General features: G+C 40.5%; 3 protein-coding genes across 7 annotated transcripts; 1 reads left to right on the top strand and 2 right to left on the bottom strand.

The window, feature by feature from the left end:
- Positions 1–6,722: 6,722 nt before the first annotated feature.
- Positions 6,723–7,682, top strand: LOC138205216 (olfactory receptor 52B2-like). Its single transcript, XM_069160977.1, has one exon. The coding sequence runs from the start codon at positions 6,723–6,725 to the stop codon at positions 7,680–7,682; it is 960 nt and encodes a 319-aa protein (XP_069017078.1).
- Positions 7,683–8,799: 1,117 nt separating this feature from the next.
- On the bottom strand, positions 8,800–21,720 carry LOC138205329 (protocadherin Fat 4). 5 transcript variants are annotated; one of them, XM_069161258.1, is made up of 16 exons: positions 21,549–21,717; positions 21,126–21,366; positions 20,565–20,906; positions 18,369–19,282; positions 18,117–18,291; positions 17,842–18,022; positions 17,281–17,531; positions 12,848–17,179; positions 12,645–12,746; positions 12,141–12,442; positions 11,961–12,046; positions 11,618–11,797; positions 11,345–11,472; positions 11,008–11,225; positions 10,665–10,923; positions 8,800–10,492 (listed from the first exon to the last, which is right to left on the bottom strand). In XM_069161258.1, exons 1-16 carry the CDS (start codon positions 21,600–21,602, stop codon positions 9,081–9,083), a joined length of 9,177 nt encoding a protein of 3,058 aa, XP_069017359.1. In that variant the 5' UTR covers positions 21,603–21,717; the 3' UTR covers positions 8,800–9,080. The 5 variants fall into 5 exon arrangements, with proteins under 5 accessions (XP_069017359.1, XP_069017362.1, XP_069017360.1 ...); XM_069161261.1 differs by lacking the exon at positions 8,800–10,492 and having other exon boundaries at positions 10,671–10,807; positions 11,008–11,028; positions 21,549–21,720; XM_069161259.1 differs by lacking the exon at positions 8,800–10,492 and having other exon boundaries at positions 10,683–10,807; positions 21,549–21,720.
- A 2,065-nt stretch (positions 21,721–23,785) lies between these two features.
- Positions 23,786–26,742, bottom strand: hmgb1b (high mobility group box 1b). Its single transcript, XM_069161257.1, has 5 exons — positions 26,435–26,742; positions 25,038–25,193; positions 24,728–24,873; positions 24,467–24,641; positions 23,786–24,331 (listed from the first exon to the last, which is right to left on the bottom strand). The coding sequence occupies exons 2-5, from the start codon at positions 25,182–25,184 to the stop codon at positions 24,203–24,205; spliced, it is 597 nt and encodes a 198-aa protein (XP_069017358.1). The 5' UTR covers positions 25,185–25,193; positions 26,435–26,742; the 3' UTR covers positions 23,786–24,202.
- Positions 26,743–27,841: the final 1,099 nt, after the last annotated feature.

Below are 27,841 nucleotides of genomic sequence, written 5' to 3'. Positions count from 1 at the left end.
CGCTCTGCACTGTACAATTTCCCAAATTGTGATGGGATTCCAGATACCAACACTAAATTCTAATTTTAACTCACACACAAGGGTGTATTTTACTTTCCTTTTGGGCAGCACTTTGCATTTTACCATTGTCTAAAGTGTCGATAATGTTCACTAACACGCATAAAAAGCTTTTAGGAATGGACTTTTTTTACAACCTGTTCACATCTGCATTTTTCTAGGATGTTTACAAAGAAAAGGGGCAATAAACATTTTGTTTTGAAGGACACAGAAACGACACATGTGGTAGGTATATGGTCCCCCCAGACATAGAGCAGCAGGTAGATTTTCTGTCTGACCTCAATAGTGAACCACTAACCAAACAATCCTCTGGAGCCAGGAAAGCTCTGGTGCAATTTTGTTCACCACAGTAGAACATTTTTAAACCTGAGGGCTGTGAAGCAACACCACCGTATTCTATCATCACTATGTGTTTTGACATTTAAATGGAGTTTGATAAAGTCTCAGGCTTATCTGTAATTATTTGTTGATGAGATGTGAAGTTGATCTGGCTGCCGGTCCTCCGCTCATCTGTCAGATTTGGTGATGTGTCCACTGAACAGCCCACCTTTCTTTTCATGGGTCATGTGATGCCTAAATGCCCAACAAGTTGTATTCAGTAAAAAACACAATATCTCTCATCAAACAAGAAATTAACACCCACTAAAACAAATTACTGCCTTACATTTGAATACATTAGCTGCTGCACATGTAAAACTGGGACATTATGTGTTTTTAATCCTATGAGGATTTCACAGTTATATAAAATTAGGTTTTTAAATGTGTTCAAATTGATATGTGGTGTCAAATTTGCTCTGTCAAAGCTGTTCAAATAAAGTATGTGCTGAGAAAATAATTAAATTCCTATCAAACGCTGATTTAATTGGAGGTAAAGTTTTAGCTGAATTTCAGGAGCAGGACCACGCCTCAACCACTCCCCCACTTCCGGGCCACACTCCTATAAATATCCACCCACTCTAAACCTCGGCCTATTCGCGTTTTCTGCATCCGGAACTAGACACCACGCAGAAGGAAAAAACAAAACCAAAAACGATCTTACCTTGGACCAAACATGGATCTGTTGTTCCTCAGCCCGCCTGACGACGACGACGATTGTTTTGCCTTCACACAGGCCACCCATACACCCAAGGGAAGCCCTCGATCTGCTGCCCTCTCCAAAAATCCCAGGGATACCCACTAGACGCCGCCAACCGCCACCGGGAACATGCTGCAGGATTGTTGCAGTCCCGTTCATTGTGCGTTAATCCAATCACATATTGCTTTAAAACCAGAAATTTCAACGATATTGTGTAGTACAAATCTCAAAAAGCAAAAGAAGGAATGAAGCAATATTCAAAGTAATGAAGACAGTCAGAATATATACATGATATACAGTGGGTACGGAAAGTATTCAGACCCCTTTAAATTTTTCACTCTTTGTTTCATTGCAGCCATTTGCTAAAATCAAAAAAGTTCATTTTATTTCTCATTAATGTACACTCAGCACCCCATCTTGACAGAAAAAAACAGAAATGTAGAAATTTGTGCAAATTTATTAAAAAAGAAAAACTGAAATATCACATGGTCATAAGTATTCAGACCCTTTGCTGTGACACTCATATTTAACTCACATGCTGTCCATTTCTTCTGATGCTCCTTGAGATGGTTCTACTCCTTCATTGGAGTCCAGCTGTGTTTAATTAAACTGATTGGACTTGATTAGGAAAGGCACACACCTGTCTATATAAGACCTTACAGCTCACAGTGCATGTCAGAGCAAATGAGAATCATGAGGTCGAAGGAACTGTCCAAGGAGCTCAGAGACAGAATTGTGGCAAGGCACAGATCTGGCCAAGGTTACAAAATAATTTCTGCAGCACTCAAGGTTCCTAAGAGCACAGTGGCCTCCATAATCCTTAAATGGAAGAAGTTTGGGACGACCAGAACTCTTCCTAGACCTGGCTGTCCAGCCAAACTGAGCAATCGTGGGAGAAGAGCCTTGGTGAGAGAGGTGAAGAAGAACCCAAAGATCACTGTGGCTGAGCTCCAGAGATGCAGTAGGGAGATGGGAGAAAGTTCCACAAAGTCAACTATCACTGCAGCCCTCCACCAGTCGGGGCTTTATGGCAGAGTGGCCCGACGGAAGCCTCTCCTCAGTGCAAGACATATGAAAGCCCGCATAGAGTTTGCCAAAAAACACATGAAGGACTCCCAGACTATGAGAAATAAGATTATCTGGTCTGATGAGACTAAGATTGAACTTTTTGGCGTTAATTCTAAGCGGTATGTGTGGAGAAAACCAGGCACTGCTCATCACCTGCCCAATACAATCCCAACAGTGAAACATGGTGGTGGCAGCATCATGCTATGGGGGTGTTTTTCAGCTGCAGGAACAGGACGACTGGTTGCAATTGAAGGAAAGATGAATGCGGCCAAGTACAGAGATATCCTGGAAGAAAACCTCTTCCAGAGTGCTCTGGACCTCAGACTGGGCCGAAGGTTCACCTTCCAACAAGACAATGACCCTAAGCACACAGCTAAAATAACAAAGGAGTGGCTTCGGAACAACTCTGTGACCATTCTTGACTGGCCCAGCCAGAGCCCTGACCTAAACCCAATTGAGCATCTCTGGAGAGACCTGAAAATGGCTGTCCACCAACGTTCACCATCCAACCTGACGGAACTGGAGAAGATCTGTAAGGAAGAATGGCAGAGGATCCCCAAATCCAGGTGTGAAAAGCTTGTTGCATCATTCCCAAGAAGACTCATGGCTGTACTAGCTCAAAAGGGTGCTTCTACTCAATACTGAGCAAAGGGTCTGAATACTTATGACCATGTGATATTTCAGTTTTTCTTTTTTAATAAATTTGCATAAATTTCTACATTTCTGTTTTTTTCTGTCAAGATGGGGTGCTGAGTGTACATTAATGAGAAATAAAATGAACTTTTTTGATTTTAGCAAATGGCTGCAATGAAACAAAGAGTGAAAAATTTAAAGGGGTCTGAATACTTTCCGTACCCACTGTATATAAAATAAAAATGTTTCTAAACCAGCCAGCCCTTCTCCCCATCTCTCAAGTTCTGACATTCATTTCTTTCTAGCAAAACAAACAGCATGCTCTCTGTAGAGCATCAGGTTATCTTCAATCTATTGCATTACTAATGCCATAACATAACGAGTTGCGGAACTCGATGGGCCATTCAGCTGAAAACCATCGTCTGCCGTAGTGGCCCCCAAAACCAGCGGAAGGAGCAGCGTCAGTATAGAGCTGAATGTCTTCTGGGTTGGAAAGTTGGTCATCGTAAAAGAAGGTGATACCGTTCCAGTTGGAGAGGAGGTGCAGCCGCATCTGCATCTCTGTTCTGGAGGGGGTATCCATGGAGACTGGATTGATAAGTGAGGGTGTAGATGATGCGAGGGAGAGCAAGAGCGAAATAAAGGAGCGGCCCTGGGGGATGATGCGCAAGGCAAAGTTCAGATGTCCTGAGAGGGAGAGCAGTTGTCGTTTGGTGCAAGAGGGAGTAAGAAGAAAGTTTTGTAGGAGGAGAATGATGCGGTGGAGTTTCTCCGCGGGCAAAGAAGCTTGGAACCGGACAGTGTCGAGAATAATCCCGAGAAACTCCAAGATGTGTGAAGGACCTTCTGTTTTCTCTTCAGAGAGGGACGCCAAGCTGAGCGAAGACTGATCTCATGGTCAAGAGACCGTGGGCTGGAGGTGATAAAGGAGGAGTTATAACTAGGAAGTCGGGTGAGTGGTGGCTGAAGGTTGGCTTTGGGGACGTGGTTGTATGGGGATGGTGCATGTGGAGGCGGGATGGGAAGGGGCGCTGCATAATTTGCAGGGGAGAGCTGGACGGGCGGCAAAAATGCAGCAGTAGAGTTCCTGGTCGAGGGTACCCCAGTAAGTAGTCTGGTTGAACTGGAGGAGACGGGCTGCGGCTTCTGAAGCGAATTGGATGTGGTATTGGTAAAAGCCTGATCCACCGAAGTGGAGAGCTAGGTCGAGGATTATGGAAAGGGGGGAGGGCGCAGAGCCAGAAGAGCATGGGATGGTTGGAGGGTAGGGGAAGAAGGAGTAGGGACTGGCATCCCGGTGCCAGGAATCTGCATAGTAAAAGGATAAACTGCGGCCCTCGTTGTGCTGGGAAGGTCGCTGGAGGCGCCTGAGGAAAGGGGGCAGAAGGGTTGTAAGTTGGCAGCCCAGTGGTGATGATGGGCGCTGTGGATGGATGAGAGAGGGGGAAATAGGAAAGAAGACCTGGCAACCCGGTGCCAGAGTAGAGGGCAGAAAAAAAGGGGTGTGTGGAAGAACAGCAGCAGTACGGACTGATGAATCCAAGCCAGAAGGTGGGATGGAATGCTGTGGAAATTGAAGAGAGGAAAAGATGCAGCATCCTGGTGCCGCTGTGCAAAGATGAGTTTGCCTGAGGAAGTGGAGGGGGATGAGAGGTGGCGCGCTGCAAACCTGGCAACCCGGAACTTTGTGGGTGGGAGGGCAGGGTTTGGAGGTGCGTGGTGACATCACTGTCGTTGACGTTACGCCGGTGTGTTTTGGATAGAGGTACGTCTGTGTTTTTTGCCTGACGTGACTTTTGGAAAGTTGTGAGGAGTTGGAACAGTTTTGCTTTGTTGTCGGAGCGGTGGTGAGGTATCCCCTTCTCTTTTAACGCTTTTAGCAGACGGACTACGGTCCGGTCGGAGATCTTGGCTGGTGCGTCTTCGACGGGGGACCTGGCTGGAGCGCGGGAGCGGTGGCGGCGGCTTTGAGCGCGGCGCGCTGGGGAGCCGGAGTCTCGGAGACTCGTTCCCGAGCGCTGGGTCTGGAGCGAGCGGAGGAAGAGAGAGGGGACTTACGTTGCCGTTGACTACATCTGGGGGGTGGCAGGTCTCCCTCTGTCACCGGTGAGTGAGTTATTGGAGGACGGCCGTGGATCGGAACCTTCGTACAGAAGGATTGAACGGAGAGAGGGATTCTGGTGGGTGGATGCAGCTGGTCGGCTTGTTGGAGATCGGCGGTTTGGCTCCGATGTGCTGTCTGGGTGTTCCCGGTGGCGGCCTCTCGTGGGTATCCCTGGGGTTTTTGGAGAGGGCAGCAGATCGAGGGGTGTCCCTTGGGTGTATGGGTGGCCTGTGTGAAGGCAAAACTATCATCGTCATCGTCAGACAGGCTGAGGAACAGCAGATCCATGTTTGGTCCAAGCTAAGATCGTTTTTGTTTTTAGTTTTCCCTTCTGCGTGGTGTCTGGTTCCGGATGCGGAAAACGTGAACAGGCCGAGGTTTAGAGTGGGTGGATATTTATAGGAGTGTGGCCCGGAAGTGGGGGAGTGGTTGAGGCGTGGTCCTGCTCCTGAAATTCAGCTAAAACTTTATCTCCAATTATTTCAGCTTTGGTCATTATAAAATGTATGAAAATTACAATGTCGAGACAAAAATATTCCATATATGTCCTGATAAAACTGTCTGATTTATGGCTGTGGGCAGGCAGAACTAGTAAAACACCTGTTGCGTCTGTCCGTCCATGCCTTGTAAACACCTTGAGAGAATTTCTTCAAATTTGGCACAAACGTGTACTTGTTCTGTGTTGAATTACCCACTCGCTTACTGTAGTGTTAGCTCGCAGTTGAATTTTACCCTGCTTAATAATTATGTGTTGGATATTTCTATTTATTATCTCTGTCACTGCTATTTATGGATATATACAAATTGCAATTTCTCTTCACAATGTTTTGATAGAACAACATAAATATGTGCACATGTATGTGATATTTAAACATCAGGAATATTCAATATACAGATGACAAAACACGAAAATATTACATTACAGCCAAACAGGTGCTTTTTTTTTTTTTTACCAAAAATGTATTTAAGAAATGTCAGAAAGCAACAAATTCTGGGGCAGAAGATGTGGTTTTGAATTTTTCACAAAGACATCCTGCTTCTTCTGCAATCTTTTGTTTAAGGGCACTATCGATGAAATTTATTTGTATAGTTTTTAATTTGTGGTATCGATACCACAGGTTTTCTAATAACTTCTATGCACTCAGAATGTTTGTTCTCTCTTCTACCACACAGACTCATGTTTCAAACAAACAACTCTTTCATGAAATTGTTCCATGCATGCACAAACTTATTCCTGCTTCTGTTAGATGCATCAAACATGACTTTTCAGAAAAGCTTTTAACAGTCAACCACGGCACAGACCTGAAACTGTTCACTATCTGTTTCATAAGATAAGCAGTGAGACACTTCAAAAGCTTGAGTGCACATGGGAGTTGGCTCCTCTGAGTTTTCATTTCCACACACATCATTAGACCAGACTCTGTTGGAAACCTTTACAATATAAAGTGCCAAAAACATCAAGACTGTTTTTGGAACCAGACCGCATTCTCTCAAAATTAAGGCTGAAAAGGTGAGATGTAGATAGGTAGGTAGGTAGGTATATACTTTATTAATCCCTGAGGGGAATTTTTTTTTATTAGATGTAGTTTATGACATATGACATGCAGGAAGAGGATTCATTGCTATAACCTTTGGAATGTCCTATTGTATCCCTGTTGCCTTATATTTGATTAGTATTGAATGTTGAGTGGTATTTATTCATTCACTCTTTTCTGATTTTACAACCAGGATTGTTTGTTTTATTTTTTATTTTTTATTTCAGGCTGTTTCTCTCTACCTGTGATTATGAAATACACCAATGTTACCAATATAAAATACTTTGTTATCACTGGATTCCCCGGACTTTCACCTGAGTATTATGAAGCTGTGTCTTTCCTCCTCCTCCTGGTCTTCCTTGCTATCGTGATTGGAAATGGTTTTGTTTTAGTTGTTATCATTTGTGAGCGGTCTCTTCACAAACCAACATACTTGATCTTTTTTCACCTTGCAATGTCAGACATCGTGTTTGGCACTGTGACTCTTCCAGAAATCATTGCCAGATATTGGTGGAATGACATGATATCTTCATTTACAGCTTGCTTTGCACAAATGTATTTTGTCCATTCTTTGGGAGCCATTCATTCTTTGCTTTTGATGATGATGGCATTGGATCGCTTCGTTGCCATTTGGTTTCCATTCCGATATCCTCTCTTATTCACAAACAGAACCATTTCCATTGCATGTAGCTTGTGCTGGGTTTTAACATTCATACGTATGATGGGGATTGTGCTTCACGCCTCAACTCTGCCTTACTGCAACCTAAATACCATCATGCACTGCTACTGCGATCATATATCAATAACTCGGCTGGGATGTGGTGAAAATGTTGCATATGTTAAAAATGTTGCACTTGCAAATGCAATGGTGACTCTCTTAGTTCCTTTAACGTTCATCATTTTTTCTTATCTTTCTGTCATCATAGCTGTTCTGAGAATGTCTGTCACTGAGAGGCGTCACAAAGTTCTGTCCACCTGTGCTCCGCAGCTCTTTATTACCTGCCTTTACTATGTGCCAAGATGTTTTGTTTATCTGGCTAACAATTTGGGATTACATTTTAGTCTCGTTGCTCATATTATAATAGCAATGATGTACAGCCTCATACCTACAGTGGTTAATCCAATAATATACTGTTTCAAGACTAAAGACATTAAAAAAGCTTTGATGCAGAGACTTAAAAATAGAAAAATAAACACTGGTATTAAGTAGTACTCTAGAAAGTTTTGCTGATTGCATTTTTTACCCTAAATGTTAAAAAAGAACTAAATAGCATGTTGCATACAGACATCTTATTGGATGTGCAGAACGTGTTGTATACCAAAATAAATAACACTATACATAATAATAAATATTTAAAGAAGAGAAGTTCAATTCGTATATATACTTGAAAAGTACTTTGCCATTCTTGTATTTATTTTGAAGTTTGGAGTTCATTTCAAAAATCCATTCAATGGTTTTCAAGATGTGCTTTTAGTGTCTATATTTTTATGTAATAAATTAATTGAATTTATAATTGATTTAGTAAAGCTTTCTTTGCCCAAATTAACCTGTAAAATAAAACGGAGACAGAATACGGTCAAGTGCTGAATCATACTTTCTTGCTTACATTCGGATTAATCCGAAAATATTTTTTTGGGGATGTAAATCCACCTTATACATGTCAGTAGTTCTTGAAATCTAAATATGTGATGGTCTGCACTGAAATGCAAAATAAACCTTCCACAGACTGAGAGTAACTGTCATTACAATTATGCTATAATTCATTGAAAATCTCTACTTGTGTTTTCAAAGAATACATGCAATTTTCAAAACTTTCAGAATATTTTTTGAAAACATTCTGCTGTGTAATATTCTATACATTGTGTAATGTGCTGTTTACTCAGGTTTCTTGTACTATATTTCTTATGATTAAAATATACTCGGAATGAAATCGAATAACTGTTTAAAAGATCAGCACTCCACTACTGTATGTATGCCAAATATATAATGTATACTGTGTAACAGGCAACAAATCTTTCAACTAGACCGCGATCTTAAGCTCACCTCAACACAATTTTTGGCCATCATAATTATTATGGCTACAAGAAGGCTTTATGAAATGTATGATAAAATGCTTTTGGAACAATAACAATTGATACTGTCTCACATGATTGATGCTTTCACAATAAAATGTAACTGGGTTGCAATGCACTGCCTGTTTTAAGTAATCTATGGGGATATGTTCTTTTGGAGGACTGTGAACAGAACATGTTGGAATGTAACCTTGCATTTAACCACTAGGTGGAGCCAAACCATTACTGTATGTTTGATAAAGGAAGGAAACAGATGCAAGTCAATTTACACCTTTAATTTCAAATTGAACAAGGATATGGGATTGTAGAAGGTGGAGGCATGCAGTTTTAAAATGTTACTAAATCAGTCATTCAGCTTACTGGTAAGCATGATTCTATAAACTGCTATGATGTTAATAATATTTACTGACACAGTAAATGACTGAGTGATTAGATACATTTAACAATATCATTACATACAAAATATGTCAATAATATCTAAGTAACAGAATGTATTAATCCACCTGACCTATTAATTACACCTGTGTAATTACAGTCAAATCATTTCCTCTATGTCGCTTTGCATGTCGCAGCTATGACTAGATTCAATAGGTAGATGTGCAATATCCTCAAATACGGGAGCATAGCTGCTAAAAAGAAAGTGCATGTTTAAAACATTTCCCCATTGCTCCTCAAACGTACCGGAGGGAGCACAATCAGCTTCATCCTGACCTGCAGCAGAGAGGCAGGTTTGTTTTAAGAATGAGTTGGCAGGCAGGAAGCCTTGTTGCCTTAAGGTACATTCTGACAAGGCTGACTGGTCATGTATATATTTCCGGCCCCTGATGACAGTGAAGGGTCCGCACTCAGACTCTGAGCAGGTGAATGTGCTGTCTGTTTCACTCTCAGATGGGACATCCATCACTGAGGTGGACTGGGCAGGTCCAGACTTCAGGGATGCATGATGTGATGTTTGCTCCAGAGGAGCATTTAGCTTTCTAATTTCTTCAAAGGAGAGACTTTGTATTGGCTCCAGGAGCTGTGGCTGTTGGAATCTCTTCATGTAACAAGGTTGTGTCCGTTGGGACTGCTCTGTGTCAAGCTTAGTCAACAACTGCTTGTTTAGGAAAGCAACATTTTGAGGCTTTGTAGGATTTTTTTCTTCACTGGAGCTTTCTTTCTTAAATCCTGTAAACAGCGTCCTCAAGTCTCCCCAATGCTTAGAATCACTTTTTGCATATTTTGTACTGTATAAATGTTTGTGCCAGCTGAGCTTCAGTGACGTCTTGTCGGAATGAAATGCACTACAGATGCTGCCGATTTCACAATAGTCTACCTCACTCTTTGGCACCGGCTGAACACCTGACAGGCTGGTATCACAGTAAAACTCCACACTTGACCTCTGCTGATCGGCGATCATTGGGTCATGTCGTTTCCCTTTCTCTGGAGACACAGCATCTGTGAGGATTGTGCTGTCATCAAAACAAAAAGCTATGTCGTCTGTCCCTTGCACTGTTCTCTGTGGGAAGCTCTCGCTCTGACACGTTGCATCCTGCTGCCTCACTCTGTACAGGCCATAAAGCATTCCTATAATCACCAAGATGGAGATCAGAGGAAGAACCACAGCTAAGAGCCACATCGGCACGCTGCCCTGCACTTCAGAGCAATGATCATGGCTTTTCGCTGTGGAGATACATACATCACAGAAGTCATCAGAGACATTATGTAAACAGATGCAGGACCTGTTTTGCACAGCAGGTCCGCACTTCCACCGGATTGGACAGTATGAGGAACACGTCTTCCTGTTAGCGCCCTCGTCAGAGCAAGGCGAGGGCAGGCAAACACCTGGAGAGCTGCAGCTGGACTGGGTGAGGGTTGAGCTCGGCCAGACGTCCACCATTACACTGTGTCCACTGACAGGCAGAGTGTAACCGGTCACATTGAAGTATTGCACACATCCACTGAACCCTGTCATGAAAAGGAAAGAAGAAAACCTCCTGTAAGAAGTGAAATAGGAAGTCTCTATGCAAGAACCTCAGCAGCTGGAAGAACAGATAGACGGGAAAAGGAGAAAAACTGTGCTGTACATAAATCGTTCACGCAGGAATCCTTTCAAAATAGATAAACTGTACATCTTTACCTGTTTGTTGAAGCTTTGTTTCTGCAGCTGGAGCTGCACCAAGAATGATCTTCTCCACACTAACAGGAGTCAGATCCATGCTTTGATCGGTGGTGTTCAACACAGGACTACCATCCACAGAAAGGAAAGTGTTCTGCCCGTTGCTGAACAAGGAGAGGACATGCCAGACCCCATCAGCCACAGGAAGGTCCACAGTGAACTCTGACAGGTGTTCTGACAGTGGATCTTTGGAAATGTGCACAAGCTTTCTGCCTTTTATCTTAATAAGGAAAAACAAAGTTTTACACTTCAAATGTAAAAGCAACATGAATAAATATCTACAGTAAATGTATTTAATACGCACCTTCAGCATAATATATCCAGTCTGTCCAAAAACAAACATTAACACTCCATCATCTTTGGTCTTAAACTTGATGTTAACAACATTTTGTTCTTTTGTTTGTCCCTCTTTTTCATCATCCATCAAGTATTTTAGCAGGTAGTCTCTCTTGAATCTCTCCTTAATAACATATTCAATGTAGTCATTCCCATTAAATCGCAACACAAGCTCTTCTGACATTTCTGTTCAAAAAGGGAAAAAAAGCTTAATTTCGAAATTAAATATAAAATATAAATCATAAAGTCATAAAATCAAAAGTCACTTTCATGTATATACTTTTTTATCTATTTTTTTTTTGTACCTTTAGAACAGTTTCTCCCAGTAAAAGGGCTTTTGCACTCACAAAGATAGTCAGACCAGAGGTCATAGCACACACCATCATTCTTGCACGGGACACTGAGACACGCTGACACTTTTGCTCGTGGACACCTGTGTACAACAAAGATGAAAGACACGTTTGTAAATCTCAGACATATGCAAAAACAACATGGTAATAAACTATGTATTAAACACTCAAGTATTTCAAAAATAAGGACTGAGTTGTTGGTTTACCTTTTAAATTTAATAAACCTACCTATCAAGTACATTATATGTTGCGAGGGCCATCGAAGGTCTCAGCAGGATGCCATTAACACGAATGTTTCGTACACATCCAACAAAGTCGTGGGTTTTTATCTGAGAAGGGTGCAGTGAAATGGATTCAATAGTCCTCAAGCCTCCAAATGTCATATTATTGTTGCCAACATCAAGTGTCCTGATTGGATGTAAAGACAGAGAAAGAGAAATGATTGACACAAGTTGTAGTTGCTGACAGGGCTAAAAACAGAGAAGATAAATGGACCTTTCAGAAGGCAGATATTTTGACTTGTCATTGGAAAGAAGGCATATGTGCATTAATGATATTGTTTCACTGTTACCTTTCTGAAACACTGCCATCACTCTTTGAAAAACAAAATCCATTTTCCTCAACATCTGTGCAGTTGTCCACATGCAAAGAACCCATCTGTTAATACAAACAGAACTACGTGAGTGTTTTCAAACTCACTCCTCTCTGAAAACGGTTGAAAACTGATTAAACTTGTGTTACGACAACTCACATTGCCAATCCTCCTGGCAGTGACACTGTGAAAATATCCATCTGCAACTTGTTTGTGTGTCTGCAGCCTCACAGTTCTTGAGCCAAGGTCATAAGAGAGATGAATGGCCCCATCCAGTATTTGCAGTGCGAGGAACTCCCTGCTGGAGGCTCCTCCGGGATTGTAGAGGAGGAGGGAGTTCCTCTGCACCGTGGCAAACTCGAGAGAGATTAAATTAGTCCTGCGATCCAACGGGGGAAATTCCATGAAGGACAGATCCTCAAAGCCATAACTGTGTTCCTCACAGTGGACTCCACTGACACCTAGAATAAAGATGAATTGCAGTGTTGGTACATAAAAAAACACTTGACAAAGTTCGTGCATTTTTTCTCAAATTCAAATAAATAGTGAAATGGTTTGGGGAAAACACTGTTTTTGTGAAGAATAATGAGAAGATTGACACCACTCTCCTTCTAAAATGCTGAACTTTTGCTATGAAGATCCCTTTTTCTGTTTTATTCTCACCAAAGGGACAGTTGCAGGAGAATCCTGCCAGTAAATTGATGCAGGTGCCCTGAATGCAGGGTGTTGATCTACAGTGGTCAATTAATTCCTCACACATTTCCCCTGGCAAAATGAAATAAAGCACAGATTATAAAGAACTTCTGCCCTCTGTTGACACATAATAAGGTGGGTTTTTTTTTGTTTCTTTATATGCCGAAACATACCTTCAAATCCAGCCACACAGTGACAGTGATATCCATCCTGGGAGGGACTACAAGTTCCACCATTCTGGCACTTCACCTTCAGGCATTCATCTACATCAGCGGAGCAGACGGAGCCAGAGAAGTCGCTCTGACACTGACAGTAGAAACTTCCTGCTGTATTCACACATGTGCCATTATTCTCACAGGGATTCACCTCACATTCATCAATGTCATCTTCACAGAGGGAACCAGTGAATCCGACCAGACAGGTACAATTGAGAATCTCCTTCTGTGGTGACACAAAGATGACCACTACGCTTTCCAGGACAGCCGCCTCCTGGCTGATGTAAATGTTTTTGTTGCACGATGCCCCGTTTTGACAAGGGCTGGTAAGACACGGATCACTGGTGATGTGGGAAATCGTTACATTGCTCTGAGTCTCCAGTAATTTCTTATGTCCAGCAGATACACCTCTCGCTACCTCTCTGCTGAGATACTGACCGTCGTAATTTTTGACGGCGGCCAACAGCAGGATTTCACTGCCAATATGTTTGATTCCAAACACATGAGTCTTAGAGGCCTGTAGGTTAAACAAACTGTCCAGAGCTTTCACAAACCTCAAATACTTATTCGACAAGAACTCTTCCATTGAGGATGAAGACACATAGAATAATATACAGCTGTCAATAGAAGCGTTCGTGAAACCTTTGTAGTTGACATAGACGCTGTTGTTTACTGGGAAGTGAAGCTGGTCTGTAGCTTCGGTTGTGATGTTAAACGTTGCCTCGCCTTGAAAAGGAGAAGACCACAGCTCACATGTGCCATTAGGTATTGTGAACATGTTAGTTGAACCACTTTTTATGGCGCAGTTGAATGTATCAGACTCGTCCGGATCCTCCGGATGTACATTACCGATCATGCCTCCTTGGAAAGAAGTGCCAAAATATTTCACCTCAATGAAGATATTTCTGGGTAATGGAGGGTTATCGTTTTCATCCACAACCTTGATATGGAACGTTGTTGTAGATGATAGTGGTAAAGGAAATCCCGCATCCCTGACAACCACGAGGACTCGATATGCAGAGATTTGCTCCCGATCAATAGTCCGTGTGGTGAGTAAAACTCCATCAGGAGTGAGAGAAAAAGCACTTCCTCTTGAGGGATTTATTATCCAATATGTAAAAGGACCCTGATTTGGTGGTGAATCACGATCAGATGCATTTAATCTGGCCACTACGGTGCCTTCAGGCTGATTTTCTTTTACCTGAGCCTCCGTGGATGTGAGCTCGGGGGCGTTGTCGTTAACATCGCCAATAGTTACCATGACATTAGTGGTCCCAGTGGCTGGTGGCGTGCCGTTATCAGTGGCTGTGACAGTCAGATTATAAAGTGGCCAGAGTTCTCTGTCGAGTGGAGAGTTAACTGAAATAACACCACTGGATGGATCAACAGAGAAAGAGGAGTTTGTGTTTCCATTTGCAATGCTGAAGAAAAAACGATTCCAGTCCAAGAAGGAGTCCTGATCCAGAGCGCTCACAGTCATCACAGACATCCCAGCCGGGCTGTCTTCTGTGACATTTGCCACATAGTGTGCAGAGGTGAACATAGGTGCATCATTGGTGTCGATCACATTGATGTGGATCAAAGTCTCATTTATGTCCATGCCTGTAATAACACCAGAGTTCTTTGCCAGAACTTTTAAAACTGCACGGCTGTTGCCCTGTTTCCTCAAACTAGCAGTTGTATATATTTCTCCAGAAAGCTTGCCAATCTCAAAGCCTATATGTTTGTTCTGGCCAAACATCAAGTAAAACACCTGACCTTCAGAGCCTCGGTCATTATCTGTGGCCTTCACTTTTCCAATCAGAGTTCCAACAGGCACATTTTTAAATACTGAAAAGTGAAATTCTTTTTTCCTGAAAGTAGGTGTGAACTCATTGACATCTGAGATTTGGATGACAATGTGTGCCAAACTAAATAAAGTCTGTCCGCCAGTGTTTGAGGCTTTAATCGTTATATCGAAGATCTGCTCCCGCTCATAATCAAAGACGTCCAAAGTGGTGATTGTGCCGTTTCTTGAATCAATTGCAAATTTATCCATATGGCCAGCGATAACAGAGTAGAATATTTGTGCATTTGCACCCGAGTCAATATCAGCAGCCTTCATTTCTACAACATTTGTTCCAATTTCTGAGTTTTCAGGCACGGACGTGGTATACTCTGAGGATGAAAAGACTGGAGGATTGTCGTTCACATCCATTACAATAACTGTAACATTTAACATGGCACTTTTAGAGATCCAACCGCCGTCTATGGCTTTGATTTGAAGGTAAGAAATACTTTCTTTTTCAAAGTCAAGCTCTCTGATTAGTGTCAGCAGTCCTGACACTTCTCCAATAGACAATGGTAAATTAGGATTTTCTGAGTTAATATAGTACATGATTGCACCATTGGGACCACGATCCCCATCTTCTGCTTGAATTTTCCCAATTACTGATCCTACAGGCAAATCCTCAGGGACAGAGAAAGTAACATGTGATTTGCTAAAGTTCGGAGAGAATCGATTCCTGCCCGTGATTTCAAAAGTGATTTCAGTCTGTGCTGTTAAAGAGGGGAAGCCCTGATCTTTGGCCACAACTAATAAAGTGAGGGACAGATTTTCACTCTGTGCTAAAGTTTGATTTAAGATTACTTTTCCATTGTCGGCTTGAACCCAGAAGAAATCGGCTGCATTACCTCCATTTAAAAGATACTCAATATTAGGGCTGCTATTGACATCCAGATCTATTGCGGTAAACTGGACCACCTCAGTTCCCACAGCCAGGTGATACGGAAGAGCAATCAGAGGCTGGAAAGGCAGAAACATTGGTGGGTGGTGGTTGTACTGTTCCAATCTCACTACGACAGTGGCATTACTGTACAGGGGAACACGGCCACAGTCGAAAGCAATAACTGTAAACTGATAGAGTTCAAAAGCAGGATTATGCAACATCAGTGGCTGCTTTGTATAAATTTGACCAGAGGAAGCATTCACCCAAAACTCCTCATTTGGAGGTTCAATAACATAAGAAATCTCACGGTTTTGCCCAACGTCTGCATCTGTAGCATGAACTTGCAAAACAAACACGTCTTGGTCTTTTGTGTCAGAGAGGACTACAGTATAAAAAGGATCAGAAAACACTGGTCTATTATCGTTGGCGTCTGAAATGACGATAGTGACATCTGTGCTTATACTCCATGCTGAGTCATTTGCATTTACTTTCAAGATATAATGATCTTGCACCTCCCTGTCCAGAAGTCTCTCAACAGTGATGTAACCAGTGGTGACATCAATATCAAAAAGCATCCCGTCACTTTGGTCAATTATGGAGTAAGTGATGACTGCATTAGCGTCAGTATCATCATCAGCAGAGGTGACTTGTATAACTGTGTGTCCAACAGAGGCATCCTCCGGCACTTCTGTGAGAAAAATCTGAGAAAAACGAGGGGCATTGTCATTTCTGTCTAAAATAATGACGATGACGGTCGCTCTGTCTTTACGATGAGGGTTGTCTAGTTCTGCAGCTTCAACTGTTAAATTAAATTCAGGGGTATTTTCTCTATCTAGACTTACAGTGGTGCTCAATAAACCATTTTCAGGGTCGATTGTAAAAAAAGGATCTGTGCTTCCTTCTGTTATGTTGTACTGCACTGTGCCATAAGAGCCAGAATCTGCATCAACGGCAAGAACATCGCAAAACCCGGATGGTGAGGAATTCTCAAAAACCTCACATCTGTACTCAGCTTGAGTGAACTGAGGGAAATTATCATTTACATCAGAGATGTTTATGTGAATTTCGGAAAATGAGGAAAAAGGAGGAGAACCAGAGTCTCTGGCTTCTATCAACAAAGAAAACTCCTTTTTGTTTTCATAATCCAGAGGGTTCGCCACTGTCACTGCCCCGTTTAATTGCTCCACATGAAACATGTCTTCATAGTTTCCAGAAGCAAGATAAAAAGAGACCGGTTCAGCTCTGCTGCTCACTGCAGAGACCACAGCCACAAGGGTCCCAACTGGCTCATCCTCAGAGAGGGAATAACTCAGAACGTCCACATTCATCTCTGGGAAATCCGAGGCGTTCTGAAACCTGATGCTTATAGTAGTGATGTCAGATTTGGGATTTTCTCCAGCATCCTCCACATGCACATTGACGATGAAATCATCTGTTCTCCGGAGAGCACTTGAAGTGAATACAGTGCCACTTTGTGGATCAATGGAAAACAGATCGGAACTTTGTCCATACAATGAATAATGTAGTTCTGCATTCATGTCAGCGTCTCCATCTGTTGCTTTTACAGCACAAAGAACTGAGCCTGCACAAAAAAACAACATTCAAGAAATAAAACTCAATCTTATCATTGTTATCTGGAATGAGATACAGTATACAATGTCAAAAGTAAATACAGTCCCTCACCTGGAGCCAAGTCAGTGGGCACATAGGCCACATAGGGGCTGTTCATGAACTGAGGCAAGTGATCATTGATATCTCCAATAAGTACAGTCACGAGCACGGAGCTCGAGAGAGGCCGGGTTGGATGTTTATCACTGCCAATAACTGTCAACCTGTAAATAGCTGCTGTTTCCCTGTCGAGGGTATTGGTTGTAAAAAGTTCTCCAGATCTTTCCTCAATGGCAAAAGGTACATCAAGGTTTTCCATGGAATACCTAAAGTGAAAAATACAACACATTCTTAATGTATTGCAGTAGAATATAGGTAAACATCCTGTATATCCTGAAAGGTTCTCTATGCAGCATATGCAGTAAATTCAAGAAGAGACTACTGTGTAAGAAATAGAGAGAAATATGGATTCTGTCTTTATCCTTATCTCATACAAACATGGAACTGACATAAAAAATAAAAAAATAAAAAACGGCCAATAACTTTCCCTGGACCTCTAACTAAGAAAGCAATTACCCCAAATTCCTTCTCAATAATCTTTCAAATTTTAAGTGACTTCTTGATGTGACGTTTTACCGTATTTCCCCACTGACACCCTCATCAATGTCAGATGCTGTTATCATGGCGAACACCGTGCCTATAGGACTGTCCTCAGACACGATGGTGTTGTAGACTTTCTCTGTAAACTCTGGATGGTTATCATTGACATCGTCCACCACCACATGTACAGTCAAAGTTCCTGTTAACGGTGGCAGTCCTTCAAATGACAAAGTGACATTCGTTATCACATTGTTTGAAGAAACAGTTTGTGTAGGATATTATTTACATATCAAATTAAGAGTCTAAATGACCTGAATCAACAGCAGTGATGGTGACCATGTAGAGCGATTCCTTCTCCTTGTCCAGGCTGTGTAAAATTTGAAGCGTGCCACTGGGAGTGATGGAGAACAAACCATCACTATTTCCTTTCTGTATAAAATAGGTAAGCTGACTGTTGATGCCTAAATCTTCATCCAAAGCTGACACCTGATCAAAAATAAGAAATTAACATCAGAACCCTCTCCATCAACATTTAGTGAACTCTTACTGAGACCCATTCGCACCTGATACATCAGCAGAGACGGGTCCTCCTCATTCTCCTGGACATGAATGATCAGTGTTTCTGGTGAAAACTGCGGCGCAAAGTCATTGATATCCAACACGGTCACACTGATAGCTGCTGTAGCAGATCTGGGTATGTCCCCTTGATCGACAGCAGTTATTACTAATGTGTAGTTTGAGTCCCTCTCTCTGTCGAGCTGATTTATGACTGTGACAACACCTCGAACTGTATCCACCACAAACGGACTCGCCTGGGTCAACGTATACCGCACTTGGCCATTTCGCCCAATATCCTGATCGCGAGCCTGAACCTGCAACAGGCTCGTTCCCCTGGGGATATCCTCTCTGACTGACAGGCTGTAGTTGCTTTGTGACAACTCAGGGTCATGGTCATTTGCATCCTCAACATGCACGGTGAGATTCATGGTGTTTACCATCTGGGGTGAGCCTCTATCAGCGGCTGCTACGGAAATAGTCAGGGTATCTACTTCTTCTCTGTCTAATATTTCCTCCAAGTATACTTTTCCACTTCTGTGATCGATGCTAAATATCCCATCAGAGGTGTTGTTTAAATAATACAAAACCTTCGCATTGGATCCAGTGTCTTCATCCTCAGCGTGTACAGTCATGACAACAGAGTGAAGTGCAGTGTCCTCCGGTATTCTAACACTTCTGGCTGACACAAAGAAAGGAGCGTTGTCGTTGACATCTTCAACTTCCACAAAAACATGTGCTGTGCTGGTGAACTGTGAAGAGGCAGGCTGGGCGCAATCATTGGCTGACACGGTCAGATTGTAGGAGGACTGTCTCTCTCTGTCCAACTCTTTGTTCAGGCATAGACTACCAGAGGCGTGCAAGAAGAACACTTCCTCCTCATCTCCACTGACCACTTTTAGTTTCAGTTTTCCATTGTCACCTGGCAGAAAAGAAAAGATAACAAACGACTCATCACAAATAATAGAAAAGCCTTCTGATAAAGACCTGTTGTAAGGTAATATGGGAACTCTTAGACCTCTCTTTTAAGCATAAATAAGTGAATTATCATACTGTACACTCTTAAATCCCAATTAAAAACCTTATGTTCTAGCCCTCTATGCATATTCAAGAATTATTTACATATGACACTACAATCAAGCATTCATTAACTTAAAAAAGTGTTGTGTCTTGTTGCAGAATACTCTTTCTTTTCTAATGCTGCATTTTTAAGGGACCATTTTCTGAATGCTATAATTAAATATTTTTTTTTAGAAAAAATAAACATAATCCATGTCTAGGTTTGACTTGCCAAATGTTGCATGTGTAATGAAAAATGTGTGAAAATGAGTTATCTGCTTCCACACTCAAAACCTGGAAGGTTTTATTTTCACAGTTATCTGTGCAAAAGGTCAGTCCAACTCATTTGGAGTTACATACACTGAAAGATGTGGATGGTGTTAATGCTAATTATAAAAAACTATATATTATTGGCCAAAATGTTGTTGTTTTTTTATCATACATGGCATTAGCTTCTCATTAACTTTAGCTGATCCATGAGATGCAGGGATGGTTGTAGATTTGACCCCCATAAATTGCTTAGACCCATAAATCCCTTGCTGGAGGAGCAGCTCCATTACAAAAAGAATGGATACAACACAGTGAAAATAAATCCTGCATTTGTAGTGTGTACGAAGGAGAAAGTATAAAGTACAAACAGATTTCAAACTATTCATGTAAAAATCAATGCAAATATATAACGTATAAAACTAGGATTTTAATTATCTGTATATTTGTGCTCACTTTTCTAAGATTTGTATCAATCATAATCATATAGACTAAATTAAAATGTGTATTTAGCTGTTTAATCAGATAGATTATTTATTGTTATTATTATTCTTTCATTTTACATCCTGTATATAATGAATGAATAATGTATAAGGAACATAATTCATTAATATAATATATTTTGATCAAATGCTTATAGATGATGTTAAGGCAGCAAAGAACCTTTCAACCTCCAGAGCAAAAGGTGGGCATGTTATTTGTCCACAGCAATAGGAGGGTGAGGTTCCCAAACACGCATGAATTCTCAGTGTATATTGGTTCTATGTTTAGTCTTCATTCTACAAGAGTACATTTTTACATAAAGTGACTGTTGTAACACTGAAATTTCCCTCGTGTTGGCTGGTAGTAATATTTCAGAAGTATTTTTGCACACTTACCATCATCTTTATCTGACACATTCAATGATAGGAAGCAGGTGCCAATGCATGTGTCCTCCAGCAACGATGCAGAGAGGGTTTCCTGACAAAAAACCGGGGGGTTGTCGTTCACATCCAGCACATTGAAGTAGACCCTGACACCAGATACCTGCGAATCCCCCTGCTGCACCTCAACTGTGAGAATGTAGAATCTTTGTGTTTCAAAATCCAGGCTGCGGGATAATAGGAACTCCCCTGAGATGGGGCTGAGGAGGAACAGGTTCTCTCCATCATCCTCCTGAACTGAGTAAGTGATAGGCGTGAGACTCTCAAACTGTGTTTCCACCTTTCCCACAACGGTTCCTGTCAACACAGTGCATAATGCATCATTACAGGGTGGTCTAATAACTGCCAAGTGAAAAAGTTCAAAAATGTTGACAACATTATTGGCAAACATAGCAAAGATAAAATTAGTTGCATATTAGTATTGCAAAAAACATTAAATTATGTGTTGCCAACAATATATATTAACATATGCACTTATAACATATATTTGTGCTCCCATGAAGAAAGATAACTAACCTGGTAGTGTGTCTTCTTTCACTTGAAATGAATACACACTTTTGGAGAAAGCCATCTGTGATCGCCATCTGTTACGAGAGTGTAAGCTGGCTGTGCCATGCTTCAGCACAGCATCAGCAGATGTATGATACCAGGAGGGAGGCGTCTGCTGCCCTGAGACAATCTCTGCAAAGTCCCTCTCACGACTCACATTCAGTGTTTTTCCAGATGAAGGTTCATGAGAGGATGCAGAATTTAACACCTTAAAAAAAAAGAAAAGCAGCCTGGTGAAATATGCATACATTTACAACTTTTGAGGCATCTAAATAACTAAAATGGGAGATTTCTTTTCACATTCCATATAGATAAAGGCACTGTTGCGTTATAAATTTGATAAAAGTTGTTATCAGTTACTACGACATATGAGCTAACAGGCCAACTTACCACAAAATGAAACAAAATAATGATACATATTGTCCGTTGTCCGGAAGAGTCCATTATAAAGTTGACTTCCTAAATGCCTCTTTCTTCGTCAAAATTAAAAATCTAGTAAGAAATTAGGATACTAAGCATAATGAAACAGGTGAGGCATTAAAAAGTAAAGTCCTGGAAACTGCACAGCTTTACCTCCATACAAGACCAACAACTGGAAAACTAGAAAGGCTGTATCCCCAGTGATTACTCAATCTTCTGAGTTTGTAATCCTGAATGACACGCCTCTTTGACATCACTATGCTAATCCTGCAGTCAGAAAAAAAATCTATATATTTTCGGGTTCCAAAATGAAGCTGATTAAAAGTTAGTGACTGTTATTTGTATTTCATACAATATTTGGATGAATCAACCTTGTCCTGTATTCTCTCCGTGGATTTTCCGACTGAGGTTACTCATTGTAGACATGAAATGGAATCTTTGAACAGTTGCCTGCGGTAAGGTAGCCTAGAGGGAGGCTTCCTTGCTGCATGTCAGATAGAGGTTTCATTCAGAGACTGCAAGGCATTCATTCAATGGGTAAAAGGAGAAAAGGAGAGAAAAAAAACAAAAAAACTCCACTCTGAATCACAAAATGATAAAACAGATTTTTTTTGTGTGTGTGTAACAACATAAACAGTTTCTCAGGGCAACTATAATGAATTAAATAATTAGAATTTGTCTGGAATTCCCGAGAATTTCTCTATGGCATTCAAGATGACCTTTCTGCCTCTTATGGTTTACATAATTATTGTTACTACAGCACAACATGTGGCTGCAAGGGAATAGAAAAACTACCATTATCACTCTCCAATAAAAACAACTATTGTGACCCTAATATTAACTACATGCAGGAACATTGAGCCTATGTTAGACCCACTTTACAGGAGACGAATGTCTTCATTCATATTTGCAAACACTTCTGACTAGTTATTTACACAGCAAAGGAGAGTACTGCTGAGAAAAGTCAGATAAATGGAAATGTGAGCCCCCTTTAAGTGACTGTGAGGCCCCCGTGACTGTGAGATTGTCTCTAATTACAGAGAATGGGAAATCAATCCTTGCAAGGGATCACAAAAGGTTTCTGCCTCGACTCACTGCAGAAGAACACACACACAAAACACTACTGGTACCCTGGTAAGACTCAAATGGACGCACAATTCTATGTTTTGGATGAGGTCGATGTAACTCATGAACGTAGAGCCTTATGTGAAACAACATTTAACCTAAAGTCAAAGATCTGTGTGCACAATGAGGCTCAGATACAATATGTAGGTTTCAGTGGTCTCCCCGAAGAATACATATTATTTGCTATTTGATTGAGACTGAAAATGGAGTCTATTTTGTATTTGATTACTCATCGTATAATTTTAGGACAATCTTTATTCTAAATTGTCCTTAATTTCTGATGAAATTAAAATAAAAAGGTCTTTGTTAGCAAAGATTTTCAAGAAGTAGGTGTCTCATCAACACAAAAGTCATTTCTGTTGTTGGATATGTCCTTTCAGGCTGGGCACATGTATGTACATGAAATAAAACTATACTAAAAAAGTAACTTTTGACTGATTATACTGCACGATACACTTCTTCACGGCGCCACCTTCTGGATACGGTCGGCTCAAACTGCAGTACAATGAACAGAGAAGTTACTCACTTTCCACAGTATGTTTAAAAAAAAACATCAAATAATCCTGCAGGGTGTGGATTCATAAGCACTTTAATAATCACAGTCCTTAGGCAACGTGTGCTTGGACTAGATAAACGCCTCAAAAGCTGATTTTATTTCCAAATCAAGCAATAATGCATTCTTGATAAGAGTTCATATTGTTTACTGTTGCCAATTTCCTTCTCTGTTGATGAGCATTTCATTGAATGGAACCATGTATCGTCCATCCAGCAGAACCATCATTCTAAAGATTTATACATCACATAAGAAACAAAAGAAAATTCAACTATCCTTGTGAAAAAGAACTTTACAGCAATAACAAGAACAAAGCGACATTATGTTATGTTGCACTTTTTCACAGAACATCAGCTATCCATTTTAAATGAAAAGCCCCGAAGAGTTTGAATTATTTATGTCGCTACATGTTCCACGTGTTGGGTCTGATAACTGACCGGACTCTTGGAGATGTTGAGAGCCCTAAAATTAGAGGCAAAAAAAAAAAAAAAAAAAAAACTAATTCATTAAATTAAAAAGAACAACTTCGTAAAAAAAAAACCAAAAAACTACCTTTATTGGTATTTATTGTTAGAGTGGTATTCAAAGAACAATAAAAAGACATTGGGACAGCACATAAAAAAATATTTTTCAAAATAAAGAAAAATACACTACCAACTCAGAAATCACATTTTTGAGTTGTAACACCGAAAGACTAGTTACTTTGATACGTATTTGTATTCCTCCTAAATAGTTACGTAAAATGGAAAGGGTAAAGAGCTACCACTAGAAAATATCAAACTTAAGATATGTAGTGTTAACTTTAAAAAAAAAAAAGGAGAATAACACTGTACATCTTAAAAACATTAAATATACACATGTTTTTGTTCAGTTTGACTTGTTTCAAGATGGTGAATTGAGTATATATATGGCATAAACAAAACTTCAGGTCCCATCCGTTTGCAGTCTACTCATCATCGTCATCGTCATCATCATCCTCCTCCTCCTCCTCCTCTTCATCTTCATCATCATCATCGTTAGCTGCAGCAGCAGATGCCAAATCTACTTTTCCCTTTGTACGATAAGAAACCATGTCCTTTGGAAACCATGACAAATGTGTTTTTAGGGCAACAGAGAAAGCCGATTCATTCAAATCTGGGTCTCACAAAAAAAATATGCTCGTTAGATTAACATGAACAAATCTATCTTCAGTCGCTCGATGGCTTTTTACCTTATCATATTTCTCCTTCAACTTGGCAGCCTTCTTCTCATATGGCTGCTTGTTTTCTGCAGATGAGCCATTCCACATCTCTCCTAACTTCTTTGCCGTGTCCCCGATAGAAAGTCCAGGAGTATCACTTTTTACCTTGGGGCGAAAGTCGGCACAGAACAGGAAGAATGCAGACCTGTGGGGAAAACACACTTAGCGCTTACTGTGGGGAAAAAAAGAGGAAAAAAAGACTATTGTGTACATGCTGATCGTTCTACATACGGTGGTCTCTTGGGGGCGTTGGGGTCCTTAAATCGCTTCTTCTTCTGGCCCTTGGGGGGAATGTAATTCATCATTTCCCTCTCATAGCGCACCTTGTCTAGTTTGGCCATATCTTCAAACTTGCCTTTCTCTTTTGGTGACATCGTCTGTGAGAAAACAGAAGCAGTAACAATAAGCAATCTGAAAGATAAACACGGCTTTCAAGAAAATTATACTGGATAGAGAATAAAAAAAATTTTAAAAATATTTTTTTTTTTTATTATTTTTTTTTATTAAATAATAATCCGATATCAAGAATGATTGATTTTACCCTCCATCTTTCAGAGCATTTCTTGGAGAACTCTGAGAAGTTGACACTGGCATCAGGATGTTTCTTCTTGTGCTCCTCTCTGCACGTTTGCACAAAGTAGGCATATGAGGACATTTTGCCCCTGGGCTTCTTTGGGTCCTTCCCCATGTTGGATTACTAAACAGAGAGAGAGAAGAAATAAATAAATACGCTATGAAATAAAAAATAAAAAACGGATCCAAAGTCCACTCGTGCAGCTGCAGTGACGATATCTAAATATGCCCCGTGCTGCTCGATTGTCTGCCTCTTTGCTTTGTCGGGTCCATCTTTTGTTTAAAGCGGGGGGGAGGAGGAGGTGGAGGAGGAGGTGGTGGAGGAAGGAGGAGGAGGAGGGTGTCTGGGGTGACAGATGATCCGTTGTACAAAAGAGGGCCAACAACGATGCTCCTCTTTAAAACTGCAATGAACTTACTTCCTCCGTCGCTACGAGCTCCCGCAAAGAAAGACGCGACGCAAACGAGCGAAAAGCGGCAAAACGTGTAATAACACGAAAAACTCCCTCAAAATGATATCAAATAAATACATTTAATAAATAATAAAATAAAAAAAACCTGCAGCTCGCCAGCTGGGATATGCAGTTAGCCTCCTCGCTAGCTTGTTCGCCAACAATGGGCTTTTTTTTTTTTTTTTTTTTGCTTTGTGTCATCTTCTTTTCGCCTTTTAGCATTTACGCTAAGCTAACATGCTAACCGTGCTCGTTTCACGAGACGATTATTAAAATGGCTGATTTGATTTGCCCACAATAGCGGAGCGGGTCTGTTGTCACACCCCTTCACCCACCACCACCACCACCACCACCACACCGGGGCCTTCAAGGGCCTGCTTCTTTTTTCTTTTTTTTTTTTTTAAAAGACAATACGAGATGAATATGTTTTTGTTTTTAAGAGCGTCGGTCAAAGCGTCCGTGATGTCGCGGGGACGTGTGTCACCGCCTCCGGGGGCCGCCGCCGACTTAGCATCCGCCTAGCAGCTTAGCTTTTAGCAACACACGCTAACAGAAGCAGGCTTTTCGTAAGTTAGCAGCGATTTCAAGGTTGGAGAATAGTTGGAAACGCGTTAACTTCCAGCGCTTTTCTTTTCTAATTAACGATCCGCAGCCTGAAAAAGTTTCGGTGTGTTTTTTGTTTTTTTTTAAGTTTAAACAAGTCGGCAGGAAATAATAATAAAAAAAAAAAAAAAACCGTTTAGCTCCGGGGGGGGTTAGCATCGTGCTCAAAGCCGCGCGCGCGACTAACCTTCGTAAAATCGGTGCAAAAAAAACAACAACACAACAACAACAACAACAACAAAACCTCGGTTCATTCATAAGAGCTGCGCACTCTGCGCTCGTAAGAGAAGATTTACGGAAAAAAGCTTACCCCCCCGAAAAACAACAACAACAACCCCCTTTTGCAGCGGTTCTGATCAGGCCGGCGACACGTCGGTACGTCTCGAACAATGGGGACGAGGAGCTCCGTCGGTACGCGCTCTTCTGGCTGCCGACGATCCGTCCGTGTTTATCCCGTCTGTTGTCGGCTGTCCGACATTGGCTGCCGCCAACTCCTTGGAGTGTGTTATTGGACACTGGTTGTCTCGGCGCTGCTTGTCGTACGGTTGGTTGTCCGACGACGTGACGAGCCGCGGCGCTAAACTTGAATCGCGGATCTCCGGGACGTCAAAAGTCACGAAAAAAAAAATAAAAAGAAGAAGCCTCCTGCGACGTGAAGTTTAACGAGCGACGACACTGGAAGGAGTGAACGGAGGAAGGAGGAGCAGGAGGAGGAGGAGGAGGAGGACGGGTTTTTATTCAGTAGGCTCACTGAGAGGTTTTTTAAGTCATCGAACGGATTAAATCAATTGATTTGTAATGAAATGAGATGAACAAAGCACATAGGTCTATAATTCCCTCTTTCAAGATTAACTAAATTATTAAAGCTGTTATGTTATATTTAAACTTGTTTGAAAAAAATTATTAAAATAATGAGGAATTTTCTGAATTAGTATTTAAAATATATATTTGGAACGTTTTGACAGTATATTGAAATTTTTTTTTGTTATTTATTTATTTTTTTTTTTTAATAAAACGACTAATAATTTACTTTACACAATCTATCATTTAAAAAGATGACTTTATGTTATGGTATATTTAGACTTGTTTGAAAAAAAAATATTAAAATAATGAGGAATTTTCTGAATTAGTATTTAAAATATATATTTGGAACGTTTTGACAGAATATTGAATTTTTTTTTTGTTATTTATTTATTTTTTAATAAAACGACTAATAATTTACTTTACACAATCTATCATTTAAAAAGATGACTTTATGTTATGGTATATTTAGACTTGTTTGAAAAAAAATTATTAAAATAATGAGGAGCAATTTTCTGAATTAGTATTTAAAATATATATTTGGAACGTTTTGACAGAATATTGAAAAAAAAATATTTAAATAAAACGATGACTAATAATTTACTTTACACAATCTATCATTTAAAAAGATGACTTTATGTTATGGTATATTTAAACTTGTTTGAAAAAAAATTATTAAAATAATGAGGAGGAATTCTTTTTCTGAATTAGTATTTAAAATATATATTTGGAACGTTTTGACAGTATATTGAATTTTTTTGTTGTTATTTATTTATTTATTTTTTTAAATAAAACGACTAATAATTTACTTTACACAATCTATCATTTAGAAAGATGACTTTATGTTATGGTATATTTAAACTTGTTTGAAAAAATGTATTAAAATAATGAGCAATTTTCTGAATTAATATTTAAA

The sequence above is a fragment of the Embiotoca jacksoni genome, unplaced genomic scaffold (assembly GCF_022577435.1).
Source record: "Embiotoca jacksoni isolate LCO1_2020_lvr unplaced genomic scaffold, fEmbJac1.0.p SCAF_28, whole genome shotgun sequence".
Classification (NCBI taxonomy): Eukaryota; Metazoa; Chordata; class Actinopteri; family Embiotocidae; genus Embiotoca; species Embiotoca jacksoni.
Note: the sequence above shows the minus strand (reverse complement) of the source record. Positions and strands in the feature narration are given on the sequence as shown.